The sequence below is a fragment of the Vigna umbellata genome, chromosome 10, assembly GCF_029865625.1.
Source record: "Vigna umbellata cultivar VRB3 chromosome 10, Vumbellata_1.0, whole genome shotgun sequence".
In the NCBI taxonomy this organism is placed as follows: Eukaryota; Viridiplantae; Streptophyta; class Magnoliopsida; order Fabales; family Fabaceae; genus Vigna; species Vigna umbellata.
Genome location: NC_142174.1, coordinates 14,991,789 through 15,016,887, shown reverse-complemented (window position 1 = coordinate 15,016,887; position 25,099 = coordinate 14,991,789). Strand labels below are relative to the sequence as shown.

Below are 25,099 nucleotides of genomic sequence, written 5' to 3'. Positions count from 1 at the left end.
ACACGCAAATCTATTAAACAAAATTCTTAAGAGAGGATCCAAATAAAAATAACACCATCCAAACTTTATTATGATATATACTTGCTCAGTTACAATTTAACATATGGATAAATTGTAATAAATTAAAAAGTTAAAAAAAATTAATCATAAGTGAAAACAGTTACTAAATGATCATGTTTTTCATTAGTCTAAAAATTATAGTTAATAATTAATAATTCAGGTGCAACTATTTTTAATTAAAAACTTAATAATTTCATGATTTAATCATGACTTAACTCGTGTAACTATAATTATATGATTATACTATTTTCTATTTTAAATTCATTTATTAACATGCAACATTCTTATTCTTCTTCAATTTCTTTTACTTGCTTCTACAAATAAAAAGACAAAAATAATGTTCATATAAAAATAATAATAAAAAGTTAAATAGTATGGTTATTACAATCATGAAAGTTTAGAAAAAAAAATACATTAGAAAATTTTATCATAAACTTAATTAAATTTATAAAGGATGAGAACACGATAACACTAATTTAACTTAAGAAACATATTGAATTTAAAAAATATAGAAACTCACTAAAAAAATACAAGAACAAAATTCATAATTATTTTATATTAAAAAATACACTCTTGCTTATATTTTTGAAAAACTGAGTTTTTTTAGTGATTATTTGCTTTTTATATTAACTTCTATTTAATACTTTATAAAACGTTATTTAAATATAATTAACACAATTAAGAGGTATTAGTAGTTTAAAATATAATTAACACAATTTAATAATATCAGTTAAATGAATTATAAGCTTTTTAAATTAAATTAATCAATTTAGTTTTTTCATAGAGTATAGATCAACCAAGCAAATTAGATTGATTGAGGATTCGAGATTTAATAAGACTGAAATTTAGCTGTTTTAAAATGGATGAGAATTGATGCCAAAACTATCGCATTTTCTGTTTTTAATATTTAATTTAATTACTTTAAGATAAATGAAACATATTTTTAAAAAATATGCAATAGTATAAATTATACTTTTCATTTTAAAACATAAAGTTTAGTTATGCATGAAAAAATGATTTTTTAATGTCCTGTTATATCATATATTTTACCTTTTTAGTGTCAAATATAAATTGTTTGTGTTTTAATTTTTTATTAGCTGTCAAAACATTTCATATTACAAATTAAAATACACATTTTAGAATACAAATTTGTACTCTTCTTACTTTTAAATATTTATTATTTTTCTCCAGCTTAAATTTTCAAATTAAAAATACATAGTTTAGAAAACAATCTTTCACACAATTACAACTAGAATAAAATAAATATAACTTACTCATAAAACATATGTAATTACTCATTATTATTCCTAAATTAAGTTTAGAAAAAAAATAACAGAAAAATAAAACAACAAATATATTATTCTCTAAAATTTTATATATAATTATTTTTTAAAAGAGAATATTATCAATTATTTTTAAGGCAAGAAATACTTTCAAAGAATACAATATTATTATATATATGGTACCAAATATTTAATACAACTCCATGTTATCCCCTGAATTTAGTATTGCTTTTTAAATTCAAACGATCACATGTTAATTCGTAAGTCCACTTGGTGGTTCCTTTGAATTTAGGAACCTACTTATTACATTATTTCTTAAAGATCTGTGATTGTATTTAACCATTACTTTTAAAAGTATAAAATAATATCAATTAGTTTTCATTTATATTTTTATCTTTCATATAAGTTTTAATTGGATTCTATGTACTATTTCACTCTGATGAAAAATAGAAAGAGTAAAATAAAAATTTATAAAAATTTGATTAAAGTCAACAAAATTTATGATATTTTTTAACAAAAAACTTTAAACTTGATTAGTCAAAAATGTCATTCAACTACTAACAAGAATGAGGCCATTAAAATTAGTCTTAGATTCTTAACTCCACTAAATACAAGAATGCAAATTCAAAATGCCATTTTCCCACTGCATATTTGAGTTCGTCACTTGAATTAGTCAGTTAAGTACTTCCTTACGCTATTTTAAACGATTTTTTTTATCACAGCATTTAATTTAAACACGTTTAATTCCTGTAATTATGATAAAGAAAATTTACTAAACAACAATACTAATATGATTAAATAAGCTTCTTCAGGTAACAAAAATAGCTAAAAGATAATAAAAAGTCTCCAATTCTTAACCCTGTTTTTACATCCATAAATATTGGGAAGGCATCATGAACTATGCAATCAATTATATAGAAAGCAATTTTCCAACCCTAATCGCGTATTGGAGAACCTTGAAAAAAGGTTTTGTAAGAAAGAAACAAAAAAATTCACTGAATTCCAAAAGCTGGAACCCTGATTCACGTAGTACATGTTTTGAACAGAATGGGTGCAATTACAAACAAGCAGAGATGGAGAATTGTGAGAAAGGCAGGGAATTGTTCAGATGCTGCATTTCATCATTCCTGTGGGGGCAGCCATACCAATTCACAATCTCTTCTTTCACAACCAATCACTCTCATTTGGGCCCTTACTAGTACAAATTTAATCACCAATCTCTTCTTATTCTCTTACAAGGTCCCACTCAAGCAAATCGATTGAATCACAAATCAAACCCAACAAACCAAAACAGTTTTAACAAAACTAACTTACACGAGTCTAAAGGCGCCGCGTAACGGAAGCTCTGTTTGTGCCGGTGTGGTTATTTTTGGGGTTGGACAGTGCGGAACCGGCTTTAACGGCGAGATCGCAGAGGAGAGTGAGGGACAAGGGGGAATGAGAATGCGAGAGAGGGACGAGGAAGTAGATTCGGCCAGGAAGAAGCTCCTCCTCGTCGGGGACGCGTGGCATGCACGTGCCGATGTGCACCGACTCGGAGTTGCAGAGGTAGCAATGAGGGTTATCGTTGAGAACGGTCTTCGCCGGGATGGGTTGCTTGAACTCCTTGATTCGACCCGCCAGGTTCATCACCATGATTGACGAAGGTCTTCGGAATGATTCCGATGCATGTGCACCGCCACCGCCATTATTCATCCATGCGGTTGTGTTCGTGGTTTTGGCGGAGGGAGAAGATGCGCACGCGCCCATTGCGCCGAGTAGATGCTGCTGTTTCGAGATTTGTTCCTTCCCTTCTTATCCTGTTTTTCTTTATTTATTTTTTTGGTATATTTTGGATCTTGGTTTCTTCTTCCTTCTGAGGGATTAGGGTGACGTAGTCACATAATAGTAACATAATAACCTTTGTCATTTGACTTTGACGCAAAATATGCGCGTGCGTCGCTGAAAATAACAATTGGGACAAAAATGTATTAAATGTTTGCATTTAATGATTTCATTTTTAAATTTGAGACAGTGTATCAATTACCAATCAATGTGAAGATTCACAAGTCTTGACCTATTTTTAAATATATATATAATTTTATTTTATTCATTTTTATATAACATTAAATTGGATGTAAATTTATGAGTTAACTTTCCTAAATAGTAGAAAAAAGTATAGTTTTTCTGAAATTAATTAAATCATATTTAATTTATTGAATATGTAGGCTAAACAGGTTCAAATTAAATTAGGGTAAGTTGATTTTAATAAAAATTTTACTATATTTATTTCTAAATTATACTTATTTCTAAATAAAATTATATTGGATATTATTATGAACTTTTATGATATGAAAATTTATTAAAAATAAAATAAAGTAAAAGAATGCAAAATATTGGAAGATCACATCAAAGTTGTCAAATATTATATTTTATGAAATATAGAAAAAATATATATGCTATAAAAAATATAAATGAATAAATAGAGATAAAATATGAAATCATGTATATTGTTATGTATGAATGAAAATTATATTAATTAATTTATCAATATAATTATTTCTTTCAAAAAACAGAAAAATTATATATGTATAAAAAAGAGTATCGATGTTATCTTTCGTTATGACTTGAGAAACATTCAAACAAAAGAATAATTATTTCTTAACTAAAACTTATGAAAATTCTCTCTAAACATGTTTTAAAACATAAATAGTTTTATAAACTCAGCATAAAAAAAATTTTACATTAAAAAATAATAAAAAAGTTATCGATATATTCACTCAAAATTATTCTAAAAATACGAACATAAAAAGTTTAATTAAAACAATCTTAATTACATCATCAATATTAATCTCAAGCCAATTAATACATATATAATTATTTTTACTATAATTATTTATTAGTTAATATTTTAATAATTTTAAGACAATTATAATATTATTTGATAACAAATAATTTGAATGTTTAATAAATTAATTTTTTAAATTATATAATTTAATTATATGTTTATAATAAATAAATAAATGTACATATAGCATTTAAAAAATATTATAATTAAACAAACAAACATTATTTTGATTTTGTTCAAAAGAAGATATGCTATCAATAATAACATCTTCACATTCACATGTTAATACATTATTATTATAACATACAAAAAAGAGTAAAGTATTATTCAAAAATAATTATACAGTTTGAATATCAAATTAATCTTGCCATGGTCTATAATTTATACAATCAAGTCTATAATCATATATATATATATATATATATATATATATATATATATATATATATATAAAAGATAAAAACATATTTATAATAAAATTATAAAAATTATTTATATTTAATTTCAAAAATAATAATAATAATGATTTACTTTTTTATTATCATAAAAAGTAACACAGTGTATATGTTTTCACTGTTGATAACATTTTAAGCTTTAATAAAAATTTCAAATTAAGAAATTCCAATTTGATTTGAAGTCAAAATATTAATATTTAGTTGCTCTCACCGATACAATAATTTATAAGAAGTCAGAATAATTCCTTTCTTATACCTAACCAATGTTCATTCAAGAATTTTTATTGACTTCTCATAATTAAAATTTTCATTTAAGTGATCTAGAAGTGAGTAAAAGTTGAATTATTAATGAATATTACTATTCAATACAAGTTCTACTCTAATTAGGCTAATCACGTTAATTGAACGCATTCATTATAAAACATTGACTTTCTCCTAATATTAAGTTAAACTTTAAAAAATATTCATCTACCTCTTCAATCAAATTAAAAGTATAAATATACAAATGATTAAATAATATATACGATTAATAAAATATCACTTTATTTTACCAATTCAGTCAAGAAAAATTAGGATATTTGTTGAGTGAATTTTGATCAATATGAACCTACTTTTTTCATATCTATATTACTAAGAATTTTTTGTAATTATTTTTATTTATCTTTAAGTTGCTTGATTTAAAGAATGTTTAATCCATTGAACAAAGTCCTTAAATAATTTATACTGTTTCTGCTGAACGGGACTGGGGAATTCTCCTTCTACCTCCGTCCGGAAACACTCCTCCTCCTCCGATCGGTCTTCCTCTTCTTACCTCCTCTGCGCTTGGTATCAGTGTAAAAGGGTTGACCTGCAGCAAACACTCCAACGCTCAAGTCAGAATGGGTTCTCGCAAGTCTATAATTATCAAAATGAACAGAAGATTTACCTTCCCCTTTCACTTCTATTTATACAATTACAGGGAATATTATTCATTAATTTACCTTTTAATGACTTTCAATGCTCACTTTAAATACTCGACAAGGACTGTTACCTCATTAACCACACATTCATGAACATTTAACGGCTGTCTGCAATCTCCTTTCCTCGTGCTTACCCGATCGGTTATGTTATCAGCCACCCGATCGGTGGCCTACCCTCGGTAGCCACACAAGCTGCAGTCGGTTACTCACCCTCAATAATAACTCCATCCGTGGTCGGCTGCTTACCCTCGGTAATAACCCACTCCACGATCGGTTGCCTATCCTTGGTAGTAACATATACTTTCACCAATATTGGAATATGTTAGACAAACTGAAATTTGATGATTGGATTATAGAAAAATAAATTCATGGAGTGTAAGAAATGTTCCTAAACTGCAACAAAACTTTAACTCGTTTTTCAAATAAAAATAAATAAATTATTTTATACCCATTTCTCATAACCCTTACAAGAATTGAATACTTCTCATATGATAGTTTACACAATTACAAAATCATCCAAAACTCCTACATAGTTAATAAGTCAAATAAACACATTTAAGTTTTTTTTCTTTAATTTTAAATTTGTTAAATTTTAGCTTTACTTTCCTATTTAAACAGGAATGGTAAAATGAGGGTGTCAAGAAACTCATTTTTTTCTTCTATATAAGATATATATTGCTAAAAACTAAATCAAAATAATGTCACACTCTATCTACATATACTATAATTGATTATAGTCAATCCATGTAAATAATATATATATATATATATATATATATATATATATATATATATATATAATCTCAGGTCCTCACATCATTTTCTTCTACTATAAAAACTAAATGTCTACCTTTAATTAGTTTTTATTTCTTTTGAAATCGGTTTATCGCTAATTTAAAGCAACTTATGTCATGGTTAACATTTTTTATGGTGAAATTGGAACATAATTTATATATTGAACATTTTTATTTATTGTGAATTGTTATTCTATAAAAGTAAATATATTCCCTTTTTCATTCTCGGTTTATTAGAAACCATATAATTATTTATATATTTGTTTTCTTTCCATCCAAACTTATCATTAAAATTCTGGGGCACTCAGTTTTGAACTAAAGTTTGATGACAAATAATTGCATGTATTTTGTTTTTGTGTCATAGAATGATTGTTTGTGGGAAATAAGAATGGAGAATTTTCTAAATAAAGGGGCTAATGATGAAATGCACCCAGAATTTGTGATCCATAAGATGTGGTGAGTGAGTGAAAGGTAGCCATTAGGCAACTCCACTGAGGAAAAAGTGATGGTGTTGGTGATATGCATGTCATGTGCAAATTCAAACAGTGATCTATTTCAGTAATGTATAGACCTTTCTTTTTCTTTCTCTTTTACTATCACAAATCAAGTGGCCAACTTGATAAATAATTTCTTAACACAGAAGGGTCCCTGATTTATGGGTTGAAAGGGACTATGCGGAAGGAACAGATATTCATCACCAATCCTTTTTTGGCTATACCTAGGGTTTTTTTATTTTTAGTTTTTATAGAATTAAATAGGGTGTGTTTGAAAAGTTACTTTAAGAAAAAACAACTTATTGAATTAAAGACAAAATAAAATAATTTTTTAATTAATCCATTCATTTACTTTTAATTAAATGAACCAATGTACAAACTTTTGTTTTTCTATTTCATTTATAATTAATGTATCAAGTTCTTATATTTAGGGTTTAAAATTAAGGTTTACTTAAAATTTTGTAAATTCTTTAATCACAGTGAAAATCTTTCAAGTTCAAGTTGCTTAAAAGAAAACTAACTCTATATTCAAGTTGAATCCAACAAATATAAATTGGTATGACATTTTTTTCTTTCATCAATTTTTTTTATAGTTTCAAAAAGTTCAAAGAATCAGCATCATAACAATTGTTTAAAAACATTTAAATTTTTGTAAAACCAAATCACCATTCTCTAGATTGAAAAAATATTAGCTGTAACTGTTTTAACAAACCTCTTCGGTCTCTCTACTAAACTCAATTTTTCTACTACTTAGAGAGCGGTTAACTATCCAACAAGTCTACCTAACCTAGACACCTAAAACTTCCTAATAGATGTTACCTTTGGCTCTCTAATCCTCGTCCTCTTTCAAGATAAAAATAGTACCAGTTCATGTAAAATGGTTACTTAGTAGCCAAAAATACCACTTTGCAATTTCAATTCAACTTTCACACACCAAAGATCAAGTTATCATATATAACCTACATTTCATATTCAATCACTTTCTATTCATCATACCAAATCAATTTTCTATTCATCATACTAAATCAATTATAACATGTAATCTACAACACATTGTCACTTTCCTAATCAATCATCATTCATTAGAATTCATATATCATTATTACAATTATGAATTAAAGCTAGTTTTCCTTAACTTGGTTAAACTGCATTTTTTTCTCACATTTACTCTTTAGAGTTTTATTTCTCAAAACTAAACAAAGAAAATCCTAATTAGATATATAAATATATCACCATGCTCATAAAGTAATAAAGATTCACTTTTTAACACATTTGAACCACATACATTGAGGTATAACATACATGCAAGCTCAAAAAGTCAAAACCAATTCAAAAGGGTAAAAACTAAACTTACTTTGTTTTTTATTTTGATTGGGTGGACATATAGAATTCTTTACAAAGAGTGATTCTATGGTCATTGATCTTAAAAACAATGAATAATGAAGTTAAAAATCTAAAAAAATATATATAACCCAAGTTTAAAAAGAAAGTCTAAAGAGATAATTGCTTTTATAGAATTAACCTTCAGTAATAGAAAGCCTGTTGATAGCCATAATCTTTTGTCATTAAAATATTATATCGTCAGCTTTTTAAAAATCACCACTACTTTTATACCAATTTATTAAACACAATTAAAAAAATCATATTTAAAATACAAACGAATGATCGAATAAGCTAAAATTGCCCTTTAGATAACAAATTTTCATTAACATATTTTTTAAAGAAAGTGCTCATTATGTATGAGTTTTATTCTTTTATAGTTTGTAGTTGCATGCTTCTTAGATTTTTTTTTAAATTAATGTTAAAAAGTGAGTTTAACAAACAAAACTAAAAGAAAAACATAATATTATCATATATTTAATATAAAAAGATATATGTTAATTTTTTCAATATAAAATATATTAAATAAAAATTAAGTAAAGTCAAATTATTATAAAAAAAAGTAAAAATATCAAATATATTTTTTATAAATAAGTTACATAAGATAATAAAAAAGTTAATATGATTTTTTTTAACCATCTAATAAATTATATGTGTTATAATAATTTAAAATAAATGTTAGATGGGATATGTAGAATATATATATATATATATATATATATATATATATATATATATATATATATATATATATATATATATATATATATATATACTATAAAAAATAACGAATAAATTAGCAAAATTGTATTAACGGCCTACTTATTTTAAATTATGTCATAGTTTTATAAATGAAAATAAAAACATCTTTATACTCCTTTATTTTAATATAAAATTGTCTCTGGTGAACGTTTTGCGCGTGTTTCAATAGTTTTTATTCAGTACTAACAATAACATAGTTTTTGATAGTGTTGTCAAAATGGGTTATAACTCGCAAGTTAATCCGGTTTATCGTGGGTTTGAGCCGGGTTCGATTTGAGAAAAATGTTTTTTATTTATGTGGACTAGTTTTTAACTCGACTCACTTAAAACCTGACTCACCGGGTTGAACCCGTGGTGAGCCGAGTTCGCTCACCAACCCACCTAATTTAATTTAATTATTTTTTATTTTGTATTTCAATATTATTAGTTAGTATTTTTTATTATATTGCATATGGTGATAAAGAAGATGTTTCAAGAGAGAAAAATATTATAGATTTATCTATTCAATACTCTAATATTATAAATGGGCAAGTGATACAAAAATGATTGATCAATATTAAAAACTTACTTGTTCTCCTTTTGTACATGTTTTTTGATTAATCTTAGATTGTATGATACTTTTTTTTTAATTGGCTTTGGAGTTTAATATCATTTTAGTGTAACGTTTATTTAAATTTGAATTAAAAAAATTGTAATTTTTTTATTTAAAAAAAATTTTGGAAAAATTTTTGTTTCTAAGATTTTTACTATATTTTAATATATACAAAAGAATCATAAAGAAAAAATAAAAGATTAAAAAATTATTAAATTTTGATATAAGTTATTCAACTTAAACGTATTAAAAGAATACTATTTGTAAAAAAAATAATATGTTTTAAGGATAAATTAAAAATTTAGATGTCTATATACAAAAGTAAAACAGTTAACTAAAATAAAAAAAAAATTAAAATATTTATTTGTAAACGGGGATTTTTTTTAAATCCATTAAGATGAAATTAAGGCTGATTTTTTTTTTCATATTTCATTGGGATTATTTGAAAAAAAATATATACAGAGGTTTAAATTGTAAGTTACATTTCAATATATAAAAAAAAAATTTACTTTACTGGTTATCATTTATAAAATTTATTATCTCCCTAACTTATTTCTCGTATTCATTGAATTTTGTCTTTTCTTTAGTTTTTAAACCAATTTTGACTTCTTTTTACTTAGAAGCATTTTGTAGTTGGGATTTATTGAGAATCAGCCCGTCTCAAAACTTCCTCAGAAAACAATTATGACGCAATTCAAAAAATAAAAAATTGAAATGTTTCGTCTAATATAAATATTAATATAGAAAATTTGATAAGATATTTAAATTCTAATTTTATATCTTGATTGAAAATATGTTATTTCGTACAATAAAAATTATATCTAAGTGTAAGATCTATATAAAATATTAACATCTATTATTATTGTCAAACCGAAAATAGTCTAATAAACATAAGATTTAAACGTGAGATCTACATGAAATATTAATCTTATAAAATCAAGAATTTTTTTTATTATAATATAAACATAATTTATACTATAATAAATTGAAGAATCAAATTATTATATTTATTATTATGTTATTATATCTTGAGTTTATTTTATTTATTGTCACACTAACACACTCACAAAATACTATAAGTATTCCTAATTACAAGAAATAATATAACTTAATACTTATTTTATATTTAAATATTGATTTGAACGTTTGACTCTTTACAGGTAAACTTTTCCTTTTAAGCAATTCAAATACTTAACAACAGCAAGCTCAAGTCACTTCGGATTAATTTGGTAATCAATAAGAATACTAATAATATAAATTATCATATTATCAGATCAATTATAAATTTCTAATACCACGAGTGTGTTTATATTGAAGAGTAAATTTAATAAAATGAAAAAGAAAAATAGAGGAAGAGAGTATTATGATTGTTTAGATAGTGAAAAAAAAAAGTAAATAAAATGAATGTAAATTTATGAATGATTTGATACACATAATAAATCTTAAAGAATATAAAATAATGTCTTTATAAGTGGATTTATTATTATTATATTTATATTATTATTTAATTAGTTATTATTATTATTATATTATAACATCATCATAATTAATTATCATTAACTTATATTTCATTATACGAAAACAGAAATATAATTGGTACACCATGATAATTAAACAAAACAGAGTCACAATTGTGGCCCTGGCCATGCATAATAGATTATTGACAAGGAAATAAATAAATTCATGTACATAAAAGGGGTAAGGATTTAAAACCACACAAGTTGAGAAATCACCCACACTAAAATTAGTGGCAGAGCTTGGTTATGAAATAAGAGAGCTTTGGTCCCCAATTTATTTATTTTTTCAAAATACTTTAAATTTTATTAAGTCTTATGTATTTGTCTCAATTAAATATTATTTTTCTTAGTCAAATATTATATTTTTTAAGATGTATTTCTGTTTCTTAAATAATAGTTAAAGATACTGGTGAGCAAAATATTAAATATGCATATATGTGGGAAACAATGATTTGACTAAATAGATAAAGTAGGACCTCTAATGTGAAATTAGATTAAAATTAAGATGTAATACCTTCCTCGATTATAACCGGTTAATTGAAGTAGGGTTTATGTGGTGAAGGCTACAATAGTCATAGATTTAATATAGTGTGATTATTCTACGATGAGACTTGTTTTAAAAGTAAATAATTTTTTTAATTTTTTTTTAAAATTAAATAATTTCATTTTTTCAAATTGAAACGAAATTTAATGTTTATATAAATATTTTTATTAAATATTTTTAATAAAATTAAATTTATTTATATTTATATTTTTCATTGAATTTTATTTAAAATTCAAAACTAATTTCAACTATGCTAAACTTATTTATCAATTACATTTTATAAAATAAAATAAAATTATTAACAATTCAAATGTAAATTTTTTAAACAATTTTAGAATAATTTAAAACAAATAAAATTAAAATTTGAAATAAATTTTAATGTAAAATATAAATATAAATAAACTCAGTCTTATTAAAAATATTTAGTAAAAATTAAAGTTTGTTTGAAAAGAGATAAAATTGATTTATCTTAAAAACAATTAAGATAAAAATGAGGCAAAATAAAAAGGAATAAACTAAATTGTGATTAAGGTAATGATATTTGGTATGATAATAACACATAACAATGCAGTATCACATCACATGTAGCATAACATCAATTTAACAAGTAACAATTTAAAAAGTAAAATTAAAAAAGAAAAAAGTAAAATATTTAACCGTGTCAATATAGTGTAGTGGAAAAGATTTGATTGAATTAAAATTTTTAACATAAGAACTAAGACACATACAAAAGAGACTGATTTAAAATTATAGATGTCAACCACATTATTTAACCTTTTTTAAATTTATTACGAAAACATTTATTTACCTCCTTGTTGGTTAATCGAGCAACTAAATTTAAAATAAGTACATTTTATTTTTTGAAGTATGAAGTTTATACTTTTCCAATAATTCTATTTTATGTTTTTTTTTCATTAACATTTTCCATATAATAATTTTCTTTTTTGCAAAAATTACAACAATTGTTATTTTAAACATATAAACAAGTCGATTAATAGCTTATATGTGTGCATGCATATATATATATATATATATATATATATATATATATATATATATATATATATATATATATATATATATATATATGTGTATATATATATATATGTGTGTGTGGGTATGTGTGTGCTTTTTTTTCTTTTAATTTATGTTTTTTAATTCTCTTTTAAGTTTATTAATGTACTATTAGGAAAACAAAGTTTTATAGATGTAATGAAGTAAAAAAATAATAATCCTTTTATCGTTTGAAAATGATATTTATTTATAATTTGACATTTGAAAATTTATTAGTACTTGAATAGAATAATATTTATAGAGTGAAAAAGTAAATATTTTAAGAGGTGAATTTTAAGTTTAATACAATCCCACAAAATTGGTTTGTATGGAAGAGTCTCTGATATTATTTTAAGAAATGGACTTTAAACCTAAGTCAATCCCACAAAATTGGCTTGTAAGATGAGGTCTATATTCACTTATATAATATAAATTAGTCTTATCTCTAATCAATACGAGACTTTTAACACATACTACCTTTAGATAAACATAATTTAATTATTACATAAACTTAATATGATATTGATTAGATAAGTGAAGAATATCCGAAACATATTAGATGTTTAAATGTGAATATTTGATGTGTAGAATTTTGTAAATTTTGAGATATGTTTTAAATAGAAATTTTTGTATTTTTTATGATGTGTTTGAAATTCACTTAAATGATGTATTTTTTGTATTACATAAACTTAATATGATATTTTTTTATGATATGTGAAAATATTTTATACTTTTTTCATATAAGTATATTTAAACTTTTTTTTTATATAGGTGATGTTCATAAAGATAAAAAGTCATAGTCTATAACATAATTTTTATCATTAAAATTAATATACACACATCCATATGTGACTTAAGTGAATATACATCTCAACTTTGATAGAGTATTTACTAACCACATATTCTTCATAACTAACCATATATAACTGTATAAATGATACATAAAAACATTTAAACTTTTTTTTACATAAGTGATGTTCAAAAGAATAAAAAGTCATAGTTTATAACATAACTTTTATCATTAAAAAAGACACTTAACTTATAATTTGATTTTCTAATTTCATTCTAATTTTAAAAAAGACCTCTAGTTATTGGATTTTTCAATTTAATTCTTTATTTTTTTAAAAACATTAAATTTAGCTTTTTAAAAACATCAAATTTGTTGATTTTGATTGCTCAGTGGACCTTTATTTTTCAACCAATTATTTCTCTTTTCCATCCACCAAGATGTTAGGTTTTTATTCTTCTTAAATCATCATTTTTGTCTATATTTATATATTTTTAAAAACATTTATATCTTGATAAATTTTATGAAAAATAATTTAAGTTTTGTTTATAATTATCGTATTTATTTTATCATGTTCTCAATTATCACCAATATAATCATAATTAATATGAAAAACATTATAATAATTTCACAAGTCATTTTACTTATATTTTCATTATTCAGAAGACAGTGTAAAATAATGAATACTTTTAAAACTTATTCTATTGTGCACCAATAAAGTTAATTGACATTCGTACCATTGATCAACATGATGCAATGGCATGCTTGACTCTCTCAACTTAACTTTTAAGGTTTTTGTTTGGCAAGTGGTAACATTAGAGTAAACCTATGACAGCTCAATTCAATAAAAAAGAAGTTTGACAATCCTATGACAACAACAACAATTTTTACCATGTTATAAGTTGAAAATTTTTTCAATAAAAATTATAAATTGTTAGAAGTGGACTTTAAGCCTAACTCAATCCCACAAAATCGACTTGTAAAGTGAGATTTACACTCACTTATAAACTATCAATTGGCCTTATCTCTAGTAGATGTGAGACTTTCAACACACCCTTCTCACGTCGAAGTATATACATCTCGAGCGTGGAATTAGATATTTTTAATGGGTGGTCCGATAGCGGATGAAACAATATGTCCAACAAACAACAAATATCACTAGAATAGACTCTAACCATGACTCTGATACCATGTTAGAAGTGGACTTTAAGCCTAACTTAACCCCACAAAATCGGCTTGTAGGGTGAGGTTTGCACCCACTCTAACCTATCTTACCAGTTATATTCATTATTAGAGTTAGAACTGCTCATAGTTAATTCTCTTTACCTAAATACTTCAAAGTTTAATTTAACCACCTAAGTTATCAAAACCTTAATTATATTATATATACATATTATTAAAATATTCTATTATATGTTTAATATTTTCTTAACTGAAACATTATTCATTATATCTTATTACTAAAAACTCTTTCAAAATAAAATACATCCTTTAAATTACAATTAACAAATCGTTTTAACTTTGATCTCAAAATAGATTTCTACCACACCTTAAATCCAGCTCTTGCATTTCAAATAAATGTTTCTTTTTGTTCCTAGTACTTCTATGGATTGATCAAGTTGGAAATTGACTAGTGCATCGACAAGAAGTAATTTACAATGTGAAAATGCCATATCTTTCAAATTCTTAAATATGTTTGTTTCAATCAGGAAAACCAGGGTTTAGTATTCTTAACCTGAGAGAAAACAGATAGGTGTCAAGAAATTTTAATATTTCCATTTTAATTTGACTTCATAGAAGTTATTTATTTCATTTCATAATAGTAAAAAATACAATAAAAAGAATAAGAGAATTATAAGTTTAAAAATAAATATAAACTATAAAGTGATTCCTAGGTGCCAATACGTGTTGTGTGGTTTACTATGGGCGAATATCAGCACACAGAAAACAACTACTTGCTTGCTTCATCAACTTTCCAACTGCAAGCCTACAAATTTAACTATGTTCGTTTAATGATTTATCTGGCTTCCTTTGCAATGCAAAGTTCTTTAACCTACACCACCTATCATAATTATATACTTTCTTTGCTGGAATAGTGAAAGTCCAACCATAGGTGTTTCCCTGAACTTTCCCTCGTTGACTCAAACATAAAGCCTAAAAACTCAACTAACAATAAAAAAATGGTTGTTAGCACATCGAATGTTTTCCAAACAAAAAAACATGTTTGAATTTCAATTTTTGTTAAGAAATAAGATTTGAATTCAAGTTTTGTAAAATTAGTTAAGTGTTTTCATACCATCTTAAAATCTTTTGTTCGTTCTTGTTTCTTTCTACTATGATCGAAATGACTTATGTTCAATTTTTAATACTCGCTCATTTGTTCTTGCATCCAAGCGAAAATCTTGTGACTGTCTTGGTTTCTCTCGTCCTTGATGAAAACAAGTATGTGCAGATCCATAACAATGACATTGAGTGTCAAGTTCCTAGATGAGATTGTCCCTGAATTAGAAAAGAAAGATATTTTGTATCAACGGTGGAAGCATTGCAATGATAAGTGGTCTCCTAGATTGTTCACTATCTCCTTCAATTCCACAAATCATCTTATGGATGGACAATGCATAAGCAATATGAAATGATTTGAAGTCGAGATATTTTCATTTGTGATTTCATGTGCATTGCGCATCTTTGACTTACAATTTGAAGTATCTTCCATGAAGCATGAATCCATTGTAATTCACTAAATTATGCGTTATCTGGGATGAGATAGACAACTTCAAACTCGATCTTGTTTGTTAGTGTACTAAGAATGTTCTTGTGGGGTGATTAACCTGATTAATTAAAGAAAAAATGAGGATTTGGTTATGCAATTCCTTAAAGGTCTAAATAAACAATACGTTAGATCTCATATCCTCTTATTAGATCTATTTCACACATTAGCAAGATCTTCTCTTACATTCTAGACGTATGTTATAGGAAACATGGCTTTCTGCTCGGTCATAAATTTTTTAAAAATAAAGCCAAATGTGTCAAAATCGATGAGAGTAAAAATGAAGAGAAGTGGGAGCATGTGAGTGGTGAACAAGACTTTCAATGTATTCGCCTGAGCCGATAACCAAGATGAATCATCAGTTTTGATACTAGTATTGGATTTATCGAGGAAGATATTCACTAGAGAGACACAATACCAATGAGATTTGAGTTCAACCACATAAGGGGTTGACATCACTCTCTACAAAAAATCTTAAGGCAATTGGTCAATGAGTTTTTCACCTTTATATAATGCTCTACTTTCTCATTTCTATCCAATGTAGGGTTTGAATTCACACTTGGATTCTCAACAATCTCCCCCTCAAGGGTGAGTCCCTTCCATATTGGTACACTCTTCCTCCAACGAAAGCATTCTCAACCACGAGTACTCATTCATACCGTCATTATCTTAACGAGACACACTTATCTGAAATCCTTATCCGAAAAGACTTTCGATACAGAGACTATTGTACTCGCTTGAGCTGGTCACCAAAACAAACTATTAGCTCTAATACTATTGCTGGGATTATCGAGAAAAAGGTTCACTCAGAAGATATATATAACACTTGGATCCCCAATAATATGTCTAACCGAGCTTATGTTATTGGTTCATTTGATTATTTCAAGAATCCAAAAAACAATATGAAAAATAGTTCATTCATTTATATATATATATATATATATATATATATATATATATATATATATATATATATATATATATACACACACACGTATATAAACGTAAGTTCAATACACAAGTTGTTGTAATTCTAAAAAAAATAAAAACTGAATAAACTACTCTTTTCTCCATCATCATTATAGCTTAATGAATTATGATTTTATTTATTAAATTACAATTTGCTTCTTTTATCATTTCTCATTTATTTTTGTTAAATCTAAACAAATATAATCTAAGACAAAGCTTATCATAATACTCTTGCATTACCATGAAACGACATTCAGCTAAAGTTAGATCCACAAAATCAACATATCTATCTTTACTAGAATCTTTACTAGTAGAGCCTTATCTTTCTACTGAAAATTCCAAGTTTCAAATTTCATATTATTCGGGCATTACTAGAGAACAAAAGTGCACTCATGCTTTAGAGTTGACTTAAACACAAAAAAGTCTTGCAATTATTTGAGGTTGATTACGGTGCAATAGAAAATTAAAATGAAGACGGAACCCACCCAAGCATATAAGTCAGTATTCACATTATTGAAAGAAAAAGAGAGTATTCAAGTTACAATTTATTAATTTGAAGGAAAACAAATTCAAACATTCTACCTACATATAACATCCATTGCCAAATGTAATTAAACTTCCCAAAAGGTCACACCGTCCTTGATCTTGCAAACACACAGTTGTCTTGTTATTATAGCAGCTGCCTCCACACTTGATTAATCCAAAAGAGTTAAAACTTTGCTGACCCACAAGAAACTTTCATAAAAGTTCACTTATAAATTTGTCTTACCAACGAGAGAATAGAGAATAAAAGTTCCTTTCTTCTCGAGAATTGAATCAATAAACAGGTAGACCTTTTGGACATTAAGTAATAGTTTGAAATGTGATAAATAATTACTTTATCTTACCTGTTCTACTGAACTTTACAGCCAATGCATCCAATGTATAATAATAATAATCAGAAATAGAAAACATTTACTCTATATATCACTTTTTTCATGTACTTTCCTCTACTGGGTGAAATTTACCTAGATTTCACTGAGCATGTGAGTCCCGTTTCCTATTAGGTTGTCATTATCATCTGTGCAATTATATAAAAGCTAGAGACCCACAACAAAGGTGTGTGGTACACCACCATCTAAGACGTAACCTTAAATCAAACGTGTGTTCTATTTTACCTTGTTCTTATGCTACATAAATCGCATGCCACTTTTCGCTCAATGCTGCCTGAATTTTTAAATATACAACACCGACACATGCTGTGAGACATTCATCACCCTATTCACATTTATCTATTTCTCTTTCTTAATAATCACATTATAATGTATAAGCTTTGTTTTTGCAGTAACGAGACCGCATCGCGTTTCCAGAAATTTTTTAAGATGATTTAATTAATTTATATTATTCGGATATTTGAATGGTTAATGTAATTTAAAAGTAGAATATGATATTATTTTGTGGTGTTGAAAATATTTATGGTATGCGGGAACATATTGTTGGAAATGAAATTTGATTTGGCGTTTGGGTAGCAGAGTCATAAATCATGGGTGATGACAGTTGTAGAAGGGAGAGCATTGTCCATGCCCTAAATTTGTGAAATTAATTAGAGACAACCTAATATGTAATTAAGTTTTTAGCCAAACTTTAGAACTGAGGTCCACACAGAGCTAACGAAAATAGAAGTATGGAATGGGCGAAAACCAAATAGCATGGTCCAAAGTTGAAAGGAACCATATTCAGGTTGGGTGAGTGTAGTAGTGGCAGTAGTAGTCCTCACATTTCCCATTTATTCGCACCACCTTTCCACAATCCCACTACCTTCTTTAGTAACTCCTCCACATCACTACTGCAACTGCACATTTCTATACCAGCATGCACAAACAATGTACACATAATAACAAGAGGATTGTATTTATGAAACGTCTATTCTTGAAATTGATTTCGATTGAGTCGCATTGGTTTAGGCTAGGCTGGTTTCGGAGACCCATTCGTACACCGCATTCATATGTCATGACTCATGAGTGATGATGATGAGTCTGATACGATTTTTTGGTGTTATTGTTACCGTACGACCAGGCTTGTTACAGCTGTAAACAATTCCACAACCCAACAAACAAACAGTACTCACCTAAAACCCCAACCTGCTCACTCTGACTCCTTTTGTTGGGTCCAGCATGCATTTCTTTACGTGCTTCTCCACCACTACTCACTTTTACACTACCAACACAATAGGGATATTTCATTGCATCAACCAAGATTTCTTCTTCAATTGTCCATTCTCTTCAACGTTCACCCTTTGGTTTCTGTTCATTGTCCACTTCCTACTCGCTCCCGCTCAATCAAATTATTCTTGTCTTTGCTTAATTGTGTGTATAGCAGTATCAAAGATACGAATTGGATCCATACGAAAACTCCAAAACCAGGAAAGACTACATTACACGCATAATTATATTTCTTTGTCTCACCTCTTTGGATTTTAACCTTTTACAAATGCCTCAGGATTGGATAAGGATAAGGTTACGATCGTCAACCCATTTAATCATAACCACCTTGCTTATTTATTCCGTCGTTTCTCCCATCTCACTATCCTTCTCAAATTCCTTCCCTCTTCCTCACAATCTCATCTCACTCCTCTGCTTTCTGTTTCTTATGCTGTCCACTACCATACCACTTTCTACTTTTGTCACAACACAACCAATCTTTATCGTAATTGCATATCCCTCTCAACTTGTATTGTATTTAATGTAACCAAAGGGCGTTATTTTCACTGGATGAAAACAATTTAATTAAAAACGGCCCTCCCATAAATGACCTCATTCTTAACCAATAATTTGTTGGTTTAAGTAAAAAGATAACAAATTCTGAAATTAAAAGAAAAGAAAAAAACTTGTATGACTGAAACTAATTAGTCAAATTTTCCTGTGGAGCTTAATCGTTGACCATGTGAATAGATAAATATTTTTTGTAACCCAAATAATGTGATGTCGTAAGAATGAAAAGGTCTATAAATACTTATTTTCATGATAAAGCATACTATTTTGCGGTCAGAACCTAAAATGGAAGTCGTGTTAATAATATAAGGAGGCAGAATAGAACGGAATATGAATGAATATCCATCATGACTTGGTCCGAGAATCTAATCGTTTTCATTGTTCCTAAAACAACTCTACAATGTTCAAAATTTTATATCACTTTTTTTTAATAAAGTTTTTTTATGTACAAACGAACGAAATCACCAGCTGATATATTCTCTTCCGAAACTACCCCTACTCCGGAATGGAACTCAACAAGGCCGCAAACCTCCCCTTACCGGCGGGAGCGGTGGCCCTTCCCCTTCTATGTACAGTTCCGGCACCGGCAGCGAGTGTGGGAGACACGCGCTTAGGGTTAGAGTCATATTCGTTAGAGAGCAAAATTTGTTTGCGGCGAGAGCCGCATTTGTCGGCGGTTTTCATGAGCGCAGAGCTGGCCTTGACGGCCAATGCGGCCATCTCGTGAGGCTGCAAGCGCTGCTTCAGGCGACTGAGGGGAAGCGCGAAATAGAGCTGACCGGGTTGCAGGACCTGGTCCTCGTCGATGGCCGAAACGACGTCGTCGAAGTCCATTTCGTCGGAGTTGCATATGAAGCAGGCGGGATACTTCTGCAACAAGAACGATACCTTCACAGGATACGAGAACTCCTGCAACTTTCCGTCTTGAAGAATAAGCTTGGCTGTGGCGACCCGGGTTGAATCGGATGAGTTGCAGTTTCCCATGACTGAGGGAGCCTGGTGGGTGTGACTGGGTGAGGGCGGAATCGGAAATCAGGAATCGTGGTAATTGATTGTTTGGAGAAAGAGGAAAAAGAAGAAAGAATATATATAGGGAGTGAAACGGAGTACTTTGCCACGTAGGATTTAGAATTAATTTAATTATGAAATTTTGGAACAGTGGCAAAGGCTTTCCAGGCTGTAAGTTGGTGTTGACAGGTTGTAGTACTTACTCGCATTAGTGTGCCAAACTGACCCTATTCTGAAGATCCTGTATGTATTTACAACTCATGCCACTCACTCACTGCCTTTGTTTTTGGCTGAGTTTGAATTGAATCAAGTCGAAGAATACAAGTGTGAGGACCAAGCACATCACGTGAAATCTCGCGGGGGCGGTGTTTTTTTTCACCTCCTGTTAACTTAATCACACCAAACCTTCAATAATCTTCCTTCCCCCTTTTCAATTCAAGAAAAATTAATGTAACAAAATGCAAGTGCTGCTCCTGTTGACACGCTTCCATGGAAACTTAATCACTGAAATTTCACACACAGAAACAGTGTCCGTGCTTTTTCTTTAGTAAAGAATCCCATCATTACTTAATCGGATCATGTATGATGCATAGCACGTCATTGCGTTCGACAGAAGAATAATACGAAATAAACCATGTATGCCTCGTGTTTCTTTATTTTGTTTCTTTTGTCGTTAGCTATTGTTCTAACACGTGAAAATAAATCTCTGGTTCTCTCGCCAGTCGCTATGTGCATTATGAGCACTTTTTTTCATAATGACCATGTTGAGAGATTTGGCAGACCGGTTTTAGTGTTCTGTTTTTCTTCCTTGTTAAATAAATAAATAAATAAAAATAAAAAGTTGGTGGTAAAAGAAGGAGATCCCAGCTTTTCGCGATTTCACGCTGAAAAAATTAGACAACAGTTTGGTCAATATTAATGCTCCCATATGAAACAGTTTCCAATACCACTAGCTTCTATATAGCACTCCTTCTTCTCCCGTTAATGTTGTTTATTTGACGAATAAGGTTAGATAATTCGATGTTGTTGCATCGTATGAAATGCCGTGTGCTATTATTACGTGTGTATACATTATGCATGTTGGAGTATAATTGGAGTATAATTGGAGAGGCGAAGTGTGTGGAGATTGGTGTGTGAAGAAGACGTGGCAGGTGGAGAAGTGTATGGTGCCTCGCTGCAAGGCAGCTACGAAGCCACGTGGAGAAAAAGACAGTGGGAATCGTAAACCAGACAAATAAAACAATAATAACAATAATAATTGATAAAGCGTAACATAAAAAAATAAATAATAAAGTAAGATTGCAGAAGCAGAAACACTCCGACAGAATCTGGCGTAAGGTGATCTGGGTCGAACCCCCTGCAGCCTCAGCAGGCACCATAACCCATTCCTGCTACAATTTTGCTCCTTTATGAGGACCCAATATGTAAAATTAAACTAAGTTATTTGTTATCGTTTATTTTGAAACAGTGACAGGAAAAGATGGTACGGGAGTTAAGAAAAAGACCTAACTTTATTCGTTTAGTTCACTATTTGTTGAATGTTATGCTTAATCTAATCGAGAAATTCTTGTGAAGGAAGTAAAGGGAAAGTACAATGGTGCCTCCTCTTATGTTGGTTTGGGTGGGGATCCGAAGTGAAGTGATATTTTTTTGAATGCATGATGTTGTTCAAAAGGACTTGTCTTTCTCTTCCTTTATAATATTTGGTTGTTATGTTAATAATGATGGTCATTACGTGACCCACCCTCAAACCATACCATGAAGCTTCTTCACTCATTCCCTTCCCCACTCAATCGTTGGTCTCTATCGTGATCCATGCTCCACTTCGCAATACTTTCTTTTTTCTTTTCCATAATCATGTTCCTTTTACACCTTTTTCAAAACTCTGACCCCATAGCAAATTCATTGCCCTATTAGTTTTTTCGATTTCTTTTTAATACTTTAAGATGCATGTAGATCATAACATCGGTTTTTAAAAGTCATTTATATCTTCTTATTAAAACTATTATTCATTCTTTTACTAATCGTTTCACTTTTCTAATCTGGCTGTTAAAGTTTTTGGCACTTCTTGGTCAAAATAATATTTTTGGATTAGCACCAACGGGGTCGTTTTTAAATTTACATTACATTTTTCAGAAAAATAAATATTTATATTAAAGGCTTTATATAGAATGATAATTTGAATTAGTATATTTGTAGCTAATTAATACTTAAGTTTTAATCCATAGTCACTTTTAATTTATTAAACCATAATCAAGGTTATGATGTAAGGTCTGATTTACTTTTTTGTTTTATTCTAACACTTCGTTGTAACTTCTACTCTCATACAAGAATCTCTGACAAGAATAATCTGATAAGATAACACTCTTTGAACTCTGAAAGAAAAAGTTGCTTCCAAGACATTTTTTATTTTATTTTTACGACTCGTTTTAATTTTTAAAAGATTGTTAGACATGACCTTAACGGCAGATGTATTTTAAAGTTAATATAAATTTTAGAAATAGATGGTACTAAATATTAGATTTCATGTTTATTTTGATAATTGCACATTAAAAAATTCTACTTTCTTTAGATGTTTAGACCTAACAGATTAGTATTAATTTAGTTTTAATTCAATTTCATGTGTTTTTTTCTTGGTTAGGTGATAACTCATTCCTTCTTCGTTCAAAATATAGTAAGTCATATTAAAGGTCAAATTTCTACAAATAACCAATTATCTAACTTTACACAACCAATCATATTATATTATCATAATTAATTATAATGGATGCTTACATTATTGTTACACTGGTTATTTAGAAGATAAATGACTTTTGTAAAATTTAATATGGTATATGTGAAGATTGAATTGGAAGTATTGTGGCACATTTCCGGCATGAATTAATAGTGGTGGGGTAGTGAGAGGAAGAATCAATAGCCACACAAAATTTATAAAGGACAAACGCTACCTACCTTAATTATTTAGCATTTAATAAAATTCTTGTATCCTTTTTTTTTTCAATAATATGATATTTGTAGATAATTTTGAAATTGGATAAATATTTTTGAAAGAAAAGAAGTTAAATTGGTGCAAGTGGATACATTCTAAAAATTGACAAAACTGTCTTGGTCCATTTTTATATCTCTTCTTTAATTTCCTTTTGATTGTAACTTAGTATTTTAAAACGAGGTTAGATATGCACATGCATACTATTGAGATCAAAGACATCCTTAAATTTTGCCGGTGTGAAAGAAAAACAAAAGTTTTAAGACAAGATTCCATTCATTGAATTTACATAACTAAACTCTTATATTATCTTTTTCTTTTTTAGAACTTGCAATGTGATTAATACTTAATTTAACACATTTTTCATTAAGTGATAACTCATTTAAAATTAAGGCGTTCATAATTGAATCATTAATTAAGATTCAACTTTTTGTCGAAATATATTTGATTACAGCAATGAATAATTTGGTTTTGTGTTTTGCTCTGGTTTATTCTGTGACGGTGTTGGTAGAAGGGGATAAATAGAAATGGTTAGTGTAGAGCAGCTTTTGTATGCGATTGGTGATGTGCGAAGGATGCATTGAATGCAGGAACATAAAGCAGATTTCATATGAATGTGTTGCAGCAATTGTACTCATCTTGTACTCTGTCCAATTGACCATTCTAAAAAGTCTCCTACATTTTGAGAGGTCAAATTTTGGGCACGCCAACTATGCTCAATTTTATAATCAAATATCAGATTCGATCAAAACATACGAAAAAGGCACATTAAAATTGTCATAATGCCATGGGACTTAAAAATCTAATACACTGACACAACAAAGATTAGTATTGTTGCTCATGGTATGCTTTTGAGTCTAAATACAAAACACTCCAATATTATAATGCTTAATTTCTGGTCGCCGACACTTGAAATTGATTATAAGCTTCGCCAACACCTGTGTGCTTCCAAATCCAATTAATTTGGACATGCTGCATAAATATACTGCAATATTATATGCACTTATTATTGGACTGGAGGATTTTTTGTTGGCTTCCTTTTGCTTTATTAGTATATGAATTTATCCAGATTCATTTCTCAACAGATTATGTAGTAACAACACATACCAATG

General features: G+C 28.0%; 2 protein-coding genes across 2 annotated transcripts; both read right to left on the bottom strand.

Annotated features, from left to right (window-relative positions):
* Nucleotides 1–2,334: 2,334 nt before the first annotated feature.
* Nucleotides 2,335–3,347, bottom strand: LOC124826480 (uncharacterized). The gene has a single exon (XM_047299311.2). It carries the CDS (start codon nt 3,090–3,092, stop codon nt 2,664–2,666), a length of 429 nt encoding a protein of 142 aa, XP_047155267.1. The 5' UTR covers nt 3,093–3,347; the 3' UTR covers nt 2,335–2,663.
* A 16,967-nt stretch (nt 3,348–20,314) lies between these two features.
* LOC124826471 (uncharacterized) lies at nt 20,315–21,063 on the bottom strand. Its single transcript, XM_047299302.2, has one exon. It carries the CDS (start codon nt 20,975–20,977, stop codon nt 20,489–20,491), a length of 489 nt encoding a protein of 162 aa, XP_047155258.1. The 5' UTR covers nt 20,978–21,063; the 3' UTR covers nt 20,315–20,488.
* Nucleotides 21,064–25,099: the final 4,036 nt, after the last annotated feature.

Bases quoted from the DNA above. Each gene is read 5' to 3' on its own strand.
- LOC124826471 (XM_047299302.2), bottom strand. From the start codon at position 20,977: ATGGGAAACTGCAACTCATCCGATTCAACCCGGGTCGCCACAGCCAAG.
- LOC124826480 (XM_047299311.2), bottom strand. From the start codon at position 3,092: ATGGGCGCGTGCGCATCTTCTCCCTCCGCCAAAACCACGAACACAACC.